Here is a 14,632-nt window from a genome sequence, read left to right as displayed (position 1 = left end):
CCCTTGGTGGGGTGGGCAGCCAAGCAGAGTCTTGGGGCAGGTGATCGACAGCTCCACGCTCTGTCTCATCCCCAAGGAGCCAAGTGTGGGGCTGGCACTGTGCTGAGCAGAGCAGGTTGACGAAGGGGGGCTACCCTGCCTGTCTCAGTGAGAAGGGGGTCTATAGAGGGTGGATGGTGGCTTAGGGGGTCCCCAGGTCCTGCTGTGGCTGTTTGTGGGGTGTGATGATGCCTCTACTGCTGGGCAGTGGGACCGGGTGAGCTGCACCCAGGGGCACAGGTTCTGGGTGCAGAATCCTCCTGGGGCTCCTGGCATGCTCCATGCAAGGCTGTGGATAGCAGGGAGAATACAGGAAGGGTCTGGGCGAGGGCTGGAGCTAGGGCTGTGACTGGGCCACATCTACCTATGCCTTGGCCAAGACCAGCCTACCTGTCCTGCCTGCGAGGAGTCCTGTGCCACCACTGCCTGCCTGCGTTGCTGCCTGTAGAGATGTGCATCTAGATTCATCCCACATATGCAGTGAGCAGACACGACCTGGCTCACGCAGTGCCCTGCCTGGCACGTCCTGACCAGGGTCTCCAGAGCAGAGCTGGTGGAACCACAATGGTTAAACCTCATTCAGGGCACTGAGCCCTGACCCCCTTGGCCACCCTGCCACAACCCCAAGCACAAAGGAGCCAAAACCTGCCCAGGACCTGGTGCACACTGCCAGAGATGGAGCTGCAGAGCCTGCCCAGCCCTCAGTGCCCCGAGGATGCATCAGAACTTGGCTGCAGGGCTGGGCTGTACAGAGGCAGCACCGGGGCTGCAGGACTGGGCCCAGCTTTTCCCCAGCCTATGGGGTAGGTGCTCCTGGTCAAAGGTTGCATATGACAGGAGTCTGCAGCCCCGATGTGCTGAGCCTCTCACAGCCCTGGTGTGTTGGCAGTGAGTGAACTATGAGCATGGCACAAGCCAAGCCCTTGTCCTCAGAAGCAGCCATGCCATGGCACAGGGGCTGCCAGGGCTCAGGGGTTGAGGGCAGCCCCTGCTGAGGGCTCTGCCCTGGAGCCACAGGGAGGTGGTGCTGGATGCCAGCCTTCACACCAGATCCGTGTCACAGGTGCATGGCACCGTGTGCTACCTTCCTGAGGGCAGGGCTGTGCCCCACCACCCCTTTGCTGCTCAGTGCGGGATGCACTGATTCTGCACTGATCAGCCGGGTCTGACCCTCTTGAGGTTCTGTCCAACACTGGCACCGTGGAAACAGTGCACTCCAGGAGGAGCTTTGCACTTGTATCAGCACTGGTCTGGGTGGCAGCTTGGCTCCCTCGACCTGCAGGCAGATGCATCTCTCTGCCAGGCAGGGCCGCAGTGCTGCCGGGGGTCTGCCGGCAGCGGCGTGGCGCACCAGCAGCTACCTCACTGTTTGGCAGCAGCGGCCGGTGCCCCACGCTGGAACATCCTGCATGCAGCACAGCGCTGCCTGCTCCGATGCCTTCGCTCTATGAGTCACAGGATTTGGCCGGTGGTGCCTTGCTGCGCTCGAGATGTCTGCAGCACCGGTCCCGACACTGCCGGGTCGTGGATGCCCCACCCGTGCCCGTTCGGTGCCGCAGGTGCTGGCGGCCGGGTCGTCGTCACCCCTACCCCCGCCTAGAGCCGGTCCCGCCGTCGCACCCGGTGCCTGCCCAGGGCGTCGCAGCCTGGCCTGGCCCGCCCGCAGGGTCCCATGCCGCGGGTCATCCGCTCCAAGGCCCGGCCCGGCTTATCGGCCCCGGAGCCCTGCCCGTCCCCCGGGGCCCGCTGTCTCCCGGCGCGTCCCGGCACTTCAGCACCACGGACAGCGGCACCGCGGGCGCCGGGGCAGGGGCCCGGGAGGGCAGGTGAGGGACAGCGGCGGGACGAGGAGCCGGAGGACCGGCAGTCAAACCCTCGGCGGCCCCCGGCCCAGGGCACCGGCGGCACCGGCTGCTCCGCGCCCCTCTGCGTGGGCTCCAGAACGGGACTGGGGTCGCGGCCCCGCCGGCCCCACCTCCCCCCGGTCCCGCAGCCCCTGTCCCGCCTCCCCGGCGCTCGCTGCCGCTGCCGGGCACCCCGCTCCCCGCCGCCGCCCCGGTGCCCCTCACGCCCCCGCCCCCCGCCGGTCAGTGCGTGCCCGGCGATGACGTCAGCCCGAGCTCCCGGTCCTATATAAGCACCGGCCGCGCCGCCGGCTCATCTCCCACGGGACGGATCGCACTCCGCTCCAACGGCAGCGCACCGGCAGGGCACAGGGACCGCGCACCGGGTACGTGCCGGTGAAGGGTACGGGTCGGCTCACAGGACGAGGGCAGCGCCGGTGCAGAGGACCGGGGAGGGCGCAACGCGTATGGGATGGTGCGGGAGGCAGGGGAAGGGGTCACCGCGTCCGGGACGGCTCCCCGGTGGGACCGGTGCCCTCTCGCCGCCGGGTACATTACTCCCCTCGGATCCCCCGGTCCCTGGTGCCCCCGGCCGCTCCCCCTTACACTGAGCCTCCGGTCCCACAGGTGTAGACGGAGCCGAAGATGCGGCGGGCGCTGCTCACCCTCCTGCTGTTGCTTGTCCGCCCGCCACCCGCCGCAGCGCGCCCCGACGGCTCCGTCCCGGCGGCCGCGTCCGAGGCTCGGGGCCGCCCACTCTGGCCGCCGTTGGTGCCGCCAGCCCCGGAGCCGTGGAGGGCGAGACGGGACGAGCCGCCGCTCTCCATCGACCTCACCTTCCACCTCCTGCGGCATCTCCTGCTGCTCGCCCGCGCCCAGAGCCAGCGCGCCCAAGCCGACAGCAACCGCCTCATCCTCGACGCCGTGGGGCGCTGAGCGCGTACCGGCACCCCCCGGGATCCCACCGGAGCTGCGCCGGGTTCTGGCCACCGCCTCAGCCTCCCCGCCGTGGGCCACTCAGCGCCTCACGGGAAAACTCACCGGGACCGGGACCGGCACCAGCACTGGCACCGGGACCGGCACCAGGCTGCGCCTGCTGCACCTGCCTCGTCTCCGGCACCGGGGCAAATGGCCGCGGTACCGGCCCCGGGACGGCCCACACCGATTTTGTAATAAAACGTGGTGGAAACCCGAGGCGTGAGTGAGTGCGGGGCCGGGGATACGGGCTTACCGGAAACGTGCAGTGAACTCGTGGGGAATGGGGGCAGCGCTCAGCGGGGCTGGAAGTTAGGTTGAGCAGAGCTGGGTGGGCTGCACCGAGCGCTGGGAACACGGCATGTCCCTGGGCCAGGGGGACATCCCCTTGGGGCAGGAACCCCCAGTCCTTGAGGCAAGGAGCTGTCGGTGCAGTGGGAATGACACAGAGCAGTGGGCGCAGTGGGTGTCTCACCACCAGTGAGCAGAGCAAAGGGGTGCTGCACCCCTCACATGGAGGCAGCTGGGGATGCAAGCTGGGGCAACCAGAGCTCTGTGTGTGGCAACCCCGTGCAGCCAGGGCCAGAGCACTGCCGCAGTGTGGGATGGCTCGTGGAGCTGGGGAGACCCACACAGGCTCTCAGGGGGTGGGGATGGGGTGGAAGGACACTGTGACAGGGCATGTTTCAGACCCCCAAGCAAGAGGAGGACATGGATGAAGCTTTCCTGAGACAGTTGGAGAGGTTTGGCCACCTCATGGGTAGCCTTGCTCCTCACAGGGGCAACCCGCTCATGGTGGGGGGAGGTTGGTCTAGATCATCTTTAGAGGTTCCATCAACCCAAACCATCCTGCGATTTGATGATTCTGTGATAAGCTCCCTGCTACCTGCAGGAAGGGCTGCACAGCAGGACTGGAGCAGTGAAGGAGGTTTCAGGAGGGGGCACAGGAAGAGCTGCTTGTGGATGTGATGGTGGCAGCCACAAAGCAGTGGAGATCAGCACCCAGGGCAGGCAGGAACACAGGCAGCAGCGTGCAGCCTTGGACTTCAAGCGAGACTATTTATGTGACCTGGCTGGTGGGGTCTGGACAGAGGCAGCTCTGAAGGATGAAGGAGCTAAGGAAATCCATTGAGAACACGCTAAAGAGTGGTCATGGGCTGCCAGGGTGGCTGAGGCTGGAAGAGGCCTAGGGAATCTCCCACCCCAACCCTCCACCCGGGGCAGGGGCAGCCAGAGCCAGTTGCTCAATGTCATGTCCATCCAGGCTTTGAAAGAGGAAATTCCATCTGGATGTGAGAAATGCAGAACCGGAAGCGGGTACTGGCAAGAAAAACCATCCTGGAGCAGGTTCCCCAGGGCATCTCCCTCCTCGAAGATACTCAGAACCGGCCTGGACATGGACCTGGACAACGCACTCCAGCTGACCCAGCCTGAGCACAGGATGGGGCTGAAGCAGCTCCAGAGGCCCTTTGCCCCCCAGTGAGGCCGTAGGCAGCTTCGCTTGTGCCAGGCAACCTGTTTGATCAGCCTCATGGCAAAAAAAACCCAAAAAACAAAAACCCAACAAAAAAAAAGGTTGTTTTGTTTTGTTTTGTTTTTGAGGGAGAAACAACGAAACAAAACGCTTTCGGCAAAGCTTTCAGTGGACTCTGCTGTGGTCCATTTTGTGCTCCCTGCCCATGGTTGTGTCACTGGGCAGCACTGGGAAGGGTCTGACTCCATCTTCCCTGCCTCCCATCACTATACACATGGATTCTATGCCCCCTGAGCCTTCTCTGCTGCAGATGGAGGGGTCCCAGCTCCTCCCCATGCAACAGCTGCCCGAGTCCCTTCAGCGTTGCTGTGCCCCTTCCCTGGATTCCATAGGTCACATCTTCTGAGGGGGGTGCAAGGTCAAGGAGAGCATCCACCACCTCCACCCTCCAGCGGCAGTGAAGGGCTGCCCAAGAGCCAGGCTGGGGATGGGGCTGGCAAAAGCAGGTGACAAATAGCTGGAAACAGGGCTCAAAGAAGAAAACTGCCCAGAATAGAGGAGAACCAGGCTGGGGCTCTCCTGAGATACCCCAAACCCCAGCAGTGGCACCCAAGGGTGCCCAGGATCTGCTAAGGTCCTTGTGAGCCCCTCTTGGCCATCTCTGGAAGGTGATGGGGACATTCCTGAGGTGGAGAAAGGAAAATATTGCATTCCCAAAGGGCCCCCGCAATGGAGAAGCCACACAGCCTCACCTCAGTCCCCAGGGACCCTGTGAGCCCTCCTGGGGCACGTATCTATGGTGTGCAGGAGCACGCAATGGCCACGAGCAGCCAGACTGGTCCACGGGGTTGACCACCCAGCCACAAGCTACATGCTTGGGAATGCAGAAGAATGGAGACATCCCATAGCCAGGGCTGAGCCCCTGTGCCTGCCCTGGGGCAGGGGCTGGTGGGTGGGCAAGCAGCTCAGAGCTGCTTGCTCAGGGCCATTGAGTGCCACAGGGCACCACGCTCAGGTTTGCAGGCAGCAGTACCTGAGGGTAGAGCTGGGACGGAGCTGGGCTCAAGGAAGGGGCCACCAGGGACCTCAGAAGTGCAAAGTCCTGCCCTGGGCAGGCAGAGCCCCCAGCAGCCCTGCAGCTGGAATCCACAGAGGGAGCAAATTCATCGTGGACCGTGAGGAGGGAGCTGTGCTGGGACATGGTCTGTGGGGACGTGTGGTGCCATGGCCCGCGGTGGGCTCAGCTCCAGCACTGCTCCCTCTTGCCCACCTCCCTGCCCAAGCAGGGCTTACACTGGGGGTGGCTGGAGCTGCTCTGGATGCCCCAGCCCGTTTCTAAGGATGGCTCTGCTCTTGAGAGAAGAGGATTTTCCTGGTATCCAGTGGGAATTTCTTCTATCCCAGCTTGTGTCACCATCTCCTGTGCTGTCCCTGTGCCTGATGGGGGTATGGCTCCAGCTCCCCACACCCAGGAGGCAGCTCAGGGGTTTCCTCCCCTATGGCTGCAGAACCAGCTCCTGCTCTGCTGTGCCCCCAGCCGGGCTGGATGTCTCTCCCTGTTTGCTCCCTGGATCCAGACTGGGACAGGAACCTGCTGGCAGCAGGGGGAGGGTCCCGCTGGCACAACCCAGGCACTAGGGCCTCCTCTGCTGCCAGGACAACCCCAGGCTCCCCAGCTTCTGCCCCAGCCCTGAGGTCACCGGGACCTGCCATGTGCCAACACCTCACTTCTGCTTCCATGGGCCCGCCCTCGCGCATCCTGCAGTGTCCTGTGCCCCAGTCCCTGGCCAGCTCGGTGGCCCCTTTGCTTGCTGGGTACTGGGGTCTCAGCCGCCAGTCCTTGGAGACCCGTGGCAGGGGCAGGGGGGTGGCAGCAGGGGACATTCCCATGGTGGCCCAGTTCCAGAGGACCTGCCCAGCCCCATCCTCAGCCCCTCGAGGAGCCCCTCACCGCGTGCATCATCAGGTGCATCAGCTGTGACGCTATGGCTGTGCAGGACCAGGCGGGTGACGCAGCCAGCGCTGCCACGGCCCTCCCTGGCTGCCCAGCCGGCGGAGTGGGGGGCACAGGCCCCGGTACCAATCGTGGTGCTCCCGGCTGTGTGCTCAGCCAGCTCATCCCAGCGCTGTTTGCTTGGTGCACCCAGGGGACAGTGCTGCCCAGACGGTGTCCAGTGCGGGGGCTGCAGAGCTCAAGGGTGATGCAGTTCCTCACCCCCAGGCAGGCGCTGCAGGCAGGGGGCAGAGCCCCATGCACAAGGTTTGAGGTGAGAAGCTCCTGGCTGCAATCCACCCCTGGGATGCTGGAGCTGAGCCATGCTGGGGCTCCCTGGGGACACAGACCCTCTTGTGTGGTCCTGGGACAGCTCTGGGTGGTGGGGCTGGGGCACAACTCAGAGGGGCAGGGGCTGCACCCAGGCTGGAGCCCACGGAGCTGGTGTAGAACCACGTGGGGGGCAGCCCTGGTGCCCACCCTGGCCACACACAACACCGCAGATGACGTCCTCACACATTTAATGTCGTAGAGGGGCAGCTCCAGTGTTTGGTGAGCTGCAGCAGCTGAGCTGGAGGGGCAGGGGTGAGCTGGAGGTGCCAATGCTGACCCACGGTACCTGTTCAGTGCTGACCTGTGCAGGAAACTGGCCTCAGAACCACATGGTGGGGACCCAGGGACCCCCACTCTAGCCCCTACAGGCAAAGAAACAGGCACTCTGGGGAGCCCTGAGGTATGAACCCCCCCATCTGCATACCCATCCCCTTCTGTCCCCCATGAGGTGCTTCCTCTGCCCCAAGGCACCCCATGACCTGGCCCCATGTGTCCCCCCCACCTCAGTCCCAGTGAGGGTCTCACCATGGGGAGAGCTTACTGGCTTCTGCCTCGGCCCCACATCTGCAGAAGAAAAGTAGGTGACAAGATTGGAAACAGGGGCCCCGTGACACGGAAGGACCTGCACAGCTGCACACAGGCCATGGCCCAGACACAGCACTGGGCAGGACACTGGGCACGTCCCTCCCTCCGTGGGCATGGCAGCCCCAGCCCCTGGGCCCTGCTGCCCCGACTGCCCCTGCAGCCCTGGGACCAAGCACAGCAGCCAGGCACAGCACGGCATGACACAGCACAGCACAGCACGGCACGGCACGGCATGGCACGGCATGGCATGGCATGGCATAGCACAGCACAGCACAGCACGGCACGGCATGGCATGGCACGGCACGGCACAGCACGGCACAGCACAGCACAGCACAGCATGGCATGGCACATCACAGCACAGCACAGCACAGCATGGCATGGCATAGCACAGCACGACACAGCACGGCACAGCACGGCACAGCACGACACAGCACAGCACAGCACAGCACAGCACGACACAGCACAGCACAGCACAGCACAGCACAGCATGGCACAGCAAAGCACAGCATGGCACAGCAGGGACTCGCCTTCTGTAGCATCAGGTGCCTCCAGGCTCTCCAGCCGCTCCTCATCTGCAGCAGCCTCACTGCCATCCCCAAGGGCATCCACCTCATCCTCGCCCAGCGGCTCTGCAGCGCAAGGGGACAGGTCAGCCGGGGCCCCCCTCCCCATGGTGTGGGCAGACTGGAGGCACTCCAAGATGGATGTGACCAGCCCAGAGCGGGAGCCTGGCTCTGGCATGGGACATAGCAGCCCACAAGCCAGGAAGGGTCCCTTGGCAGTGCAGAGGGGCCCCATGTCCCCATTCCTGTGCAGGAGGGGGGGCAGCCCCACACAGAGCATGAGGCAGTGGAGGGCTCTGCCCATCCAAGCACTGCTTGTCCTGGGCAGTCCCATGTTCCCCCCAAGCATGGCAGTGCTTGTCCAAGCACCAGCACCTGTCTGGAACTCGATGGTCCTCAGCATCTCCGCCACATAGTCCACATTGATGGAGAAGTGGTCCATGTTCTCATAGCCGGGCTCTGGGCGGCTGCTCATTGACACCTTGGACATGTCTGTGATCCTGCAGGGCAGGAAGACCCCCAGGAGCTGCTGGGGTCCAACACACAAGGGGTGCTGTGCCTCCAACCATGGCCCAGCAGGGCCAGCCATAGCCAAGCCCCCATTCTGCCTCCTGTGCCCCCCATCTTGACATTGCCCCTGTGCCCCCAACCCCATTCCTCCTGGCCCCACTCACTTTTTCAGGAGCTCCTTGGAGTGCTGCGGAGGAAAGGGGGGGAACTGGTCAGTGTCTCCCTGAAACAATGGGACTGGGGACCCCAGGAGCCAGATGCCACAACCCCCCCAGCACATCCCAGGGGTAGCCCCAGATCCTTCAGATTGACCCCAGTCCCCCCTAGGCCTGGGGCAGTCCCAGACCCCATGGAGGAACCTGCGCCTGCCCAGTTCCCCAGCACAGCCTGGGAGCAGCTTTAGCCCCCCTGGAGGGTCCTGACCCCTGCACCCCGCAGACCGTGTCCGCACAGACCTGCAGGTACACAGCCATCTGGGGCTCCTCCATGGCCTGGATGGCTGACTCCACCAGCTTGGAGGAGGCCTCCAGGTGGTCGCCGTACTGGCGGATGAGGCCCCGCACAAGCTGCACCTTCGCCTCCTGCTCCCGCGCAATGCTCTGCAGCAGCTCCTTCTTCCGCTCCTCCAGGATGCTGTACAGCGAGTCAAAGCGCAGCCCCAGGTGCTGCTTCTGCCGCCGGCCATTCTCCTGCAGGACCGCGGAGCTTAGGGGCTGCCCTGGGCCCGCCGTGTCCCCACCACCAATGTGGCACCCAGGGACACCCGCTGTCTTGTCCCACCTCAATGGTGTGGCAGATCTCCTCCATCTGTGTGATGATGGCCTGGATGCGGTCATTCCCTGCCACTAGCATGGCAATGCCATCGCTGAGCTCGCTCTGGGAGGGGATGGGATGGGCATGAGGACCAGCTGACTGGGTTAGGGTCCCCAAGTCCCCTGCGGGCCACCAGGGCCACTCACCTTCTGGCGCTGGTAGACAGCGGGCAGCGGTGCAACCTCGCAGTCCTTGTGTGCCCCGAAAACCTTGCAGAGGGAGCAGGTCGGTGCCTCACAGCGCAGGCAGTAGATGTTGATCCGCTCGTCCTCATGCTCCTCACACATGAGGTGCTGCTCAGCCTTGGCATGCAGGGGCCTGTGGCGGGGAACAGGCACCACTGCCCATGGTGGGCCCCAGCCCCAGGGACACCTCCATCCCGAGGGACATCACAGCCCTTGGGGACACCCCAATTCCAGGGGCAGTTTCATACCCAGAGACACCTTCAGCCTCAGGGACACCTCCAGTACCAAGACACCCCTGGCCCTGGAGACACCCGCAGCCATAGGACACCTTAGCTCCAGGGACACCTCCAACCTTTGGGGACACCCCGGCCCCAGAGACACCGCAGGCAGCCGTGGGCCCTGCCACTCCCACACTCCAGGAGTGCTCCCACTCCCCAGCCTTTTGCCCGCAGCCCCCGAGGGCTCCCCCTCACGCACGGGACTCTCTCCCCCGTGGGGTGCCCTGCGGGCTCCCCGCACCTGGCCGACTCCTGCTTGTAGATGTCGATGATGTTCTCCACCAGCAGGTTCCGCTGCAGCCCGTACACCCCGTGCCGGTCCAGCACCACCTCGTGGCGGCACGACGGGCATCGGAACCGGCCGCCCGACGGCACCGCGCTGGAGCCCCGCGACTGCCACAATGGGTTGGAGGCCTGGGGAGGGCACAGCAGCGGTGGGTCACGGCCACGGCCGCGAACCTCCCGTAGCCCCCCGGCTGCCAATACCCCTCCAGGCTTTGCCGCTGGTAGCGGGAGCCCGGGGGACTCTCCCCTCTCCCCCGGCAGTGGGTGCCGCATCCCCGCGGGCACGGACGCAAACACGAGCGAGGACACGGACACGGACACGGGCACGAGCAAGGACACGGGCACGGGCACAGACACGGCCCCCGCGCCCGGCGCTATCTGGCCGTCCAGCTGGGGCTCGCAGGGGCTCGTCCCGGGACCGGGGTCGGATCCATCCTCCCCTTCTCCCCCCGGTTTCTGGCCCTAACGCACCTGGAAGACGTCGTTGGCGCACTTGCGGCAGAGGTTGTGCTGGCAGGGCAGGATCACCACGGGCTTAGTGAACATCTCCAGGCAGATGGGACAGATAAGCTGCTTCTCCAGGCTCTCCATGTTCCGCGCCTCCGCTAGCAGCGGCTTCAGCCCCACCGCGAAGTTCATCGCCGCGATCCCGGCCCGGCCCGATCCGGTTCTGCCGACCACTGCCCCGCTCCCTCTCCGGCTCCGGCCTCGTCCGCCCGGTGTCTGCTCAGCCCCAGCCCCGGCCCCGCTAAGCCCAGCGCTAATTTTAGCCTCTCAGCCCCGCCGGGGCCGTGGCAGCTGTCGGCGGCGTCGGGTGACACTGAGTCACTGCGCCGAGGCGGGCCCCCACCAGCGCCCCCGGCCCGGCTGACCCCGGGCACCGGCTGACCCCGGGCACTGGCTGATCCCAGGCACCAGCTGACCCCATCGGGACCAGCTGGCTCTGAGGACTGGCAGCTCAGGTGGGGCTAGGAGGAGGCTGGGGTCCCAGTCCCCAAAACCCCACGGCTCCATCCAGTGCCAGCCCCACCACCAGCAGCATGGCCGGGCGCCTGGAAGAGCTGGTGCCAGGAACAGCCTGGTCCCAGCACTCGCCCTGACACTCCAGCTATATTTAGGGGGTGAGACAGAGCCCATGCAGCTGCGGGCAGAGGCTGTGTCCCCTTGCCCCTCTCACCCTGGGATGGCAGAGTCCACCCCTGGCCCCCAGCAGAGCCACAGCTCCCAGGAGAGCAGGGCAGGAGCCAAGCAGCCCTGCCCGGAGCAGCTACCCCACACTACGATGCAGGCAGCCCAGGACTGCGTAAGCAGGGACAGTCCGCACACATGCCTCAGTGTGGGACAAGGGTGATCGGCCAGGCTGCTCCCACCCCATGCCCCACAGCAGTGAGGAGGGGGGAAGCACAGCCCCTACAGAGCCAGCACTAACCGGGGGACACAGCTGTCCCAGGAAGGTGACAGAAAACAGTGATGTCCACCCCTGTGAGAAAGCACCCGTCCAAGCTGCTCTTGGGACATGACCTGCCCACTCCCCCCACTGCTCAGCCCATCACTCCTGTGGGACCCACAGCCATAACCCCCTCCCAATCAATACAGGGCCAGGCAGAGGCACATTCTGCTGCAGAGCATTCAGGCAACCCCTGATGAAACAGAGACCACTCAGAAACACGCTCCCCTCCTGTCATCCTTTAATGGTGCATGACCTGGATGAGGGAACTGAGTGCACTCTCAGCAAGTTTGCTGATGACACAAAACTGGGAGGAGTGGCTGACACACCAGAGGACTGTGCTGCCATTCAGCGAGACCTGGACAGGCTGGAGAGTTGGGCGGGGAGAAACTTGATGAAATTTAACAAGGGCAAGTGTAGAGTCTTGCATCTGGGGAAGAACAACCCCATGTACCAGTACAGGTTGGGGGTTGACCTGCTGGAAAGTAGTGAAGGGGAAAGGGACCTGGGGGTCCTGGTGGATAGGAGGATGACCATGAGCCAGCAATGTGCTCTTGTGGCCAAGAAGGCAAATGGCATCTTAGGGTGCATTAGAAAGGGAGTGGTTAGTAGGTCAAGAGAGGTTCTCCTCCCCCTCTACTCAGCCTTGGTGAGGCCGCATCTGGAATATTGTGTCCAGTTCTGGGCCCCTCAATTCAAGAAGGACAGGGAATTGCTTGAAGGAGTCCAGCGCAGAGCCACAAAGATGATTAAGGGAGTGGAACATCTCCCTTATGAGGAGAGGCTGAGGGAGCTGGGTCTCTTTAGCTTGGAGAAGAGGAGACTGAGGGGTGACCTCATCAATGTTTACAAATATGTAAAGGGTAGGTGTCAGGATGATGGAGCTAGGCTTTTTTCAGTGATATCCAGTGATAGGACAAGGGGCAATGGGTGTAAACTGGAGCATAGGAAGTTCCACGTTAACATCAGGAAGAACTTCTTTACTGTAAGAGTGACAGAGCACTGGAACAGGTTGCCCAGGGGGGTTGTGGAGTCTCCTACACTGGAGATATTCAAGGCCCGCCTGGACAAGTTCCTGTGTGATGTACTGTAGGTTACCCTGCTCTTGCAGGGGGGTTGGACTAGATGATCTTTTTAGGTCCCTTCCAACCCTTGGGATTCTGTGATTCTGTGATTCTGTGAAAGTGCCTGAATGGGGCCCAGCCCTGCAGGGAGCCTGCCAGCAGCAGTGAGCATGGGGTGCAGCCAGTGCCCCGGGGCTGTGGCAGGGCAGAGAGGAAGGGGGCACAGAAGGCAGCACCCTAACCCCATGAGCAGCGTTTGGCACCCAGCACCCATCGGGAGGATCCCTGTGAGGGCAGGTGGGGGCTCAGCCCAGCCCCAGAGGTTACAGTGCTAACGGTCTCAGACGTGCCCGGCTGTGGAGCCCGGCTCGGAGAGGTCTCCACTCGCAGCTGCTTGGGCCAGCAGCAGGCGGGGCACTGGGGATGGGGTGCAGCAGAGTGGGCTCCAGGCCACCTCCACCACCAGTGCTGGGAGACAGGGGCATCGCCCTGGAGCTCGAGCAGGGGCAGAAGAGCCTCTGCATTGATGCTGGCCAAATTAACCTGAGATTCTAACCACCCTAAGGCTGGAGAGCCACACCGGGTGGCATGACCGAGGTCCTGGAAAGTGACAGTCCCAAAGGAGGATCTCTTCCCAGAGTCCTGGGGAGCCAGCAGAACCGAGGCCAGCTTCAGGCATTGGTGCTGACAACCGGCAAGGTCTCCACACTGGCAGGTGGGGGCTGCACCACAACAGGTATCTGTGAAGCTGGAAAAGAACAGCGGCCCAATCAGCAACTCAGCTCCATCCCATGGTGGTGGTGAGCAGGTATCTGCGATGTCCCAACACCCCTGTGAAGGCTCCCATAGACCAAGACTCCCAAACCTCCAGCCCCACTGTGGCAGTGCTCCTACCCCACAGAAAACCACACAAGTTCCCCAGTGGCAGTCCTCACAGACACTAATGTGGCCAGTGCCCAGGGAAGGAAACCAGCATGAAGCATGGCTGATCCTCATGCTCCATGTGTCAGGCCCAACTGTCTCTCAGCCACAGACAGTACAGGGGCTTAATGGGGTCCTGGCCCAGGGGCAACGGAGGGAGGACAAGGCACCCCATGGCCTGTGCAGTGGTTCCCTCTATCACCGTCACCAGCCCAGATCCAGACACGAAACACCAAGGGCTGGCTGTTAAGAGCTGCAGCTACATCCAATCTGAGCCTCAAGTGCAATGTCCCCACATGAGATGAAGTGAGTGGAGCTCCCCCGGAGCCCTGCACAAGACAAAGCCAGGTGGGGCTTGCAACGGACACAAACAGCCCAGCTCACCCCTGTCCTCTGCATGCATCTGCGCCTCCAGGTCCTTGGGGTCGACGTACTTGTAGGACTCTTCCTCCTTTGGCGGGCTGCACGTCCCGCAGCAGAAGAAGCAGCAGCAGCAGCAGCAGCAGCAGGTGAGAGCACCGCAGCACAGAGCCAGAGCCTGCAGAGGAAGGGACGGTAGCCCTGTGGGACCACCAGAGCCACACCAGCAGCCAGGCCCCATCGGGGCAGCCCAGGACCCGCTGGGCTCAGCTCACCTGGAACCACCACTTGGACATGAGGAAGTAGTGCTTGACAGCATCATCGCCGAACTGCTCGGCCACGTAGAGCCCCAGGGAGCCGTACTGGTCGTAGAGGCGGCGCTTGTCCTCGTCGCTCAGCGTGGCGTGCGCGCTGTTGATCTCCTTGAAGCGCTCGGCCGCCGCCGGGTCATCGGGGTTTTTGTCCGGGTGGTACTTGAGCGCCAGCCGCCTGCGGGGGGCAGTTACGGTTGCGACGGGCCCGGGAGCCCGACAGCCCCACTCCCGTCACCGGCACGGGCCCGCCCTCCGCCCGGGTCCCCGCACCGCTCGGCCCCGGCCGCTCCCCTCGCCGTACCGGTAGGCCTTCTTGATCTCCTCGGGGGAGCTGCCCTTCTGCAGGCCCAGGACGCGGTAGAGGCTCTCCCCGACCCGGGACAGCTTTCGCTGCGGCCGCCCGGGCTCCGCCATGGCTCCCGCGCCCCGCGCCGGGGCCGGAGGGACAGAGGGCACGGCGGGGACAGAGGCACCAACCGGCCCGGCCCAGCCCCGCGCCCGCCACCGCTTCCGCCCACGACCGCGCCGCTCTGCGCAGGCGCTGCCCCGCGGCCGGACCCGCCCCCGGCCGCCCCGCGGGCACCGGGCGGCCGCCGCACGCCGGGAGCCGTCGTTACACGCGCACCGTCACAGCCGGTGGCAGCCCCGG

General features: G+C 64.2%; 3 protein-coding genes across 4 annotated transcripts; 1 reads left to right on the top strand and 2 right to left on the bottom strand.

Moving 5' to 3' along the window:
• Positions 1-2,213: 2,213 nt before the first annotated feature.
• UCN (urocortin) lies at positions 2,214-2,819 on the top strand. Its single transcript, XM_065679248.1, has 2 exons — positions 2,214-2,269; positions 2,511-2,819. Exon 2 carries the CDS (start codon positions 2,529-2,531, stop codon positions 2,817-2,819), a length of 291 nt encoding a protein of 96 aa, XP_065535320.1. The 5' UTR covers positions 2,214-2,269; positions 2,511-2,528.
• Positions 2,820-6,829: 4,010 nt separating this feature from the next.
• TRIM54 (tripartite motif containing 54) lies at positions 6,830-10,611 on the bottom strand. 2 transcript variants are annotated; one of them, XM_065679247.1, is made up of 10 exons: positions 10,349-10,611; positions 9,834-10,006; positions 9,276-9,447; positions 9,097-9,192; positions 8,889-9,005; positions 8,481-8,503; positions 8,182-8,306; positions 7,771-7,872; positions 7,184-7,222; positions 6,830-6,959 (listed from the first exon to the last, which is right to left on the bottom strand). In XM_065679247.1, the coding sequence occupies exons 1-10, from the start codon at positions 10,514-10,516 to the stop codon at positions 6,949-6,951; spliced, it is 1,026 nt and encodes a 341-aa protein (XP_065535319.1). In that variant the 5' UTR covers positions 10,517-10,611; the 3' UTR covers positions 6,830-6,948. The 2 variants fall into 2 exon arrangements, with proteins under 2 accessions (XP_065535319.1, XP_065535318.1); XM_065679246.1 differs by having other exon boundaries at positions 8,772-9,005; positions 10,349-10,610.
• Positions 10,612-12,510: 1,899 nt separating this feature from the next.
• DNAJC5G (DnaJ heat shock protein family (Hsp40) member C5 gamma) lies at positions 12,511-14,511 on the bottom strand. Its single transcript, XM_065679244.1, has 4 exons — positions 14,285-14,511; positions 13,945-14,158; positions 13,694-13,847; positions 12,511-13,136 (listed from the first exon to the last, which is right to left on the bottom strand). Exons 1-4 carry the CDS (start codon positions 14,395-14,397, stop codon positions 13,060-13,062), a joined length of 558 nt encoding a protein of 185 aa, XP_065535316.1. The 5' UTR covers positions 14,398-14,511; the 3' UTR covers positions 12,511-13,059.
• Positions 14,512-14,632: the final 121 nt, after the last annotated feature.

The sequence above is a fragment of the Lathamus discolor genome, chromosome 5 (genome assembly GCF_037157495.1).
Source record: "Lathamus discolor isolate bLatDis1 chromosome 5, bLatDis1.hap1, whole genome shotgun sequence".
Taxonomy (NCBI): Eukaryota; Metazoa; Chordata; class Aves; order Psittaciformes; family Psittacidae; genus Lathamus; species Lathamus discolor.
This window is presented reverse-complemented; position numbering and strand designations above follow the sequence as displayed.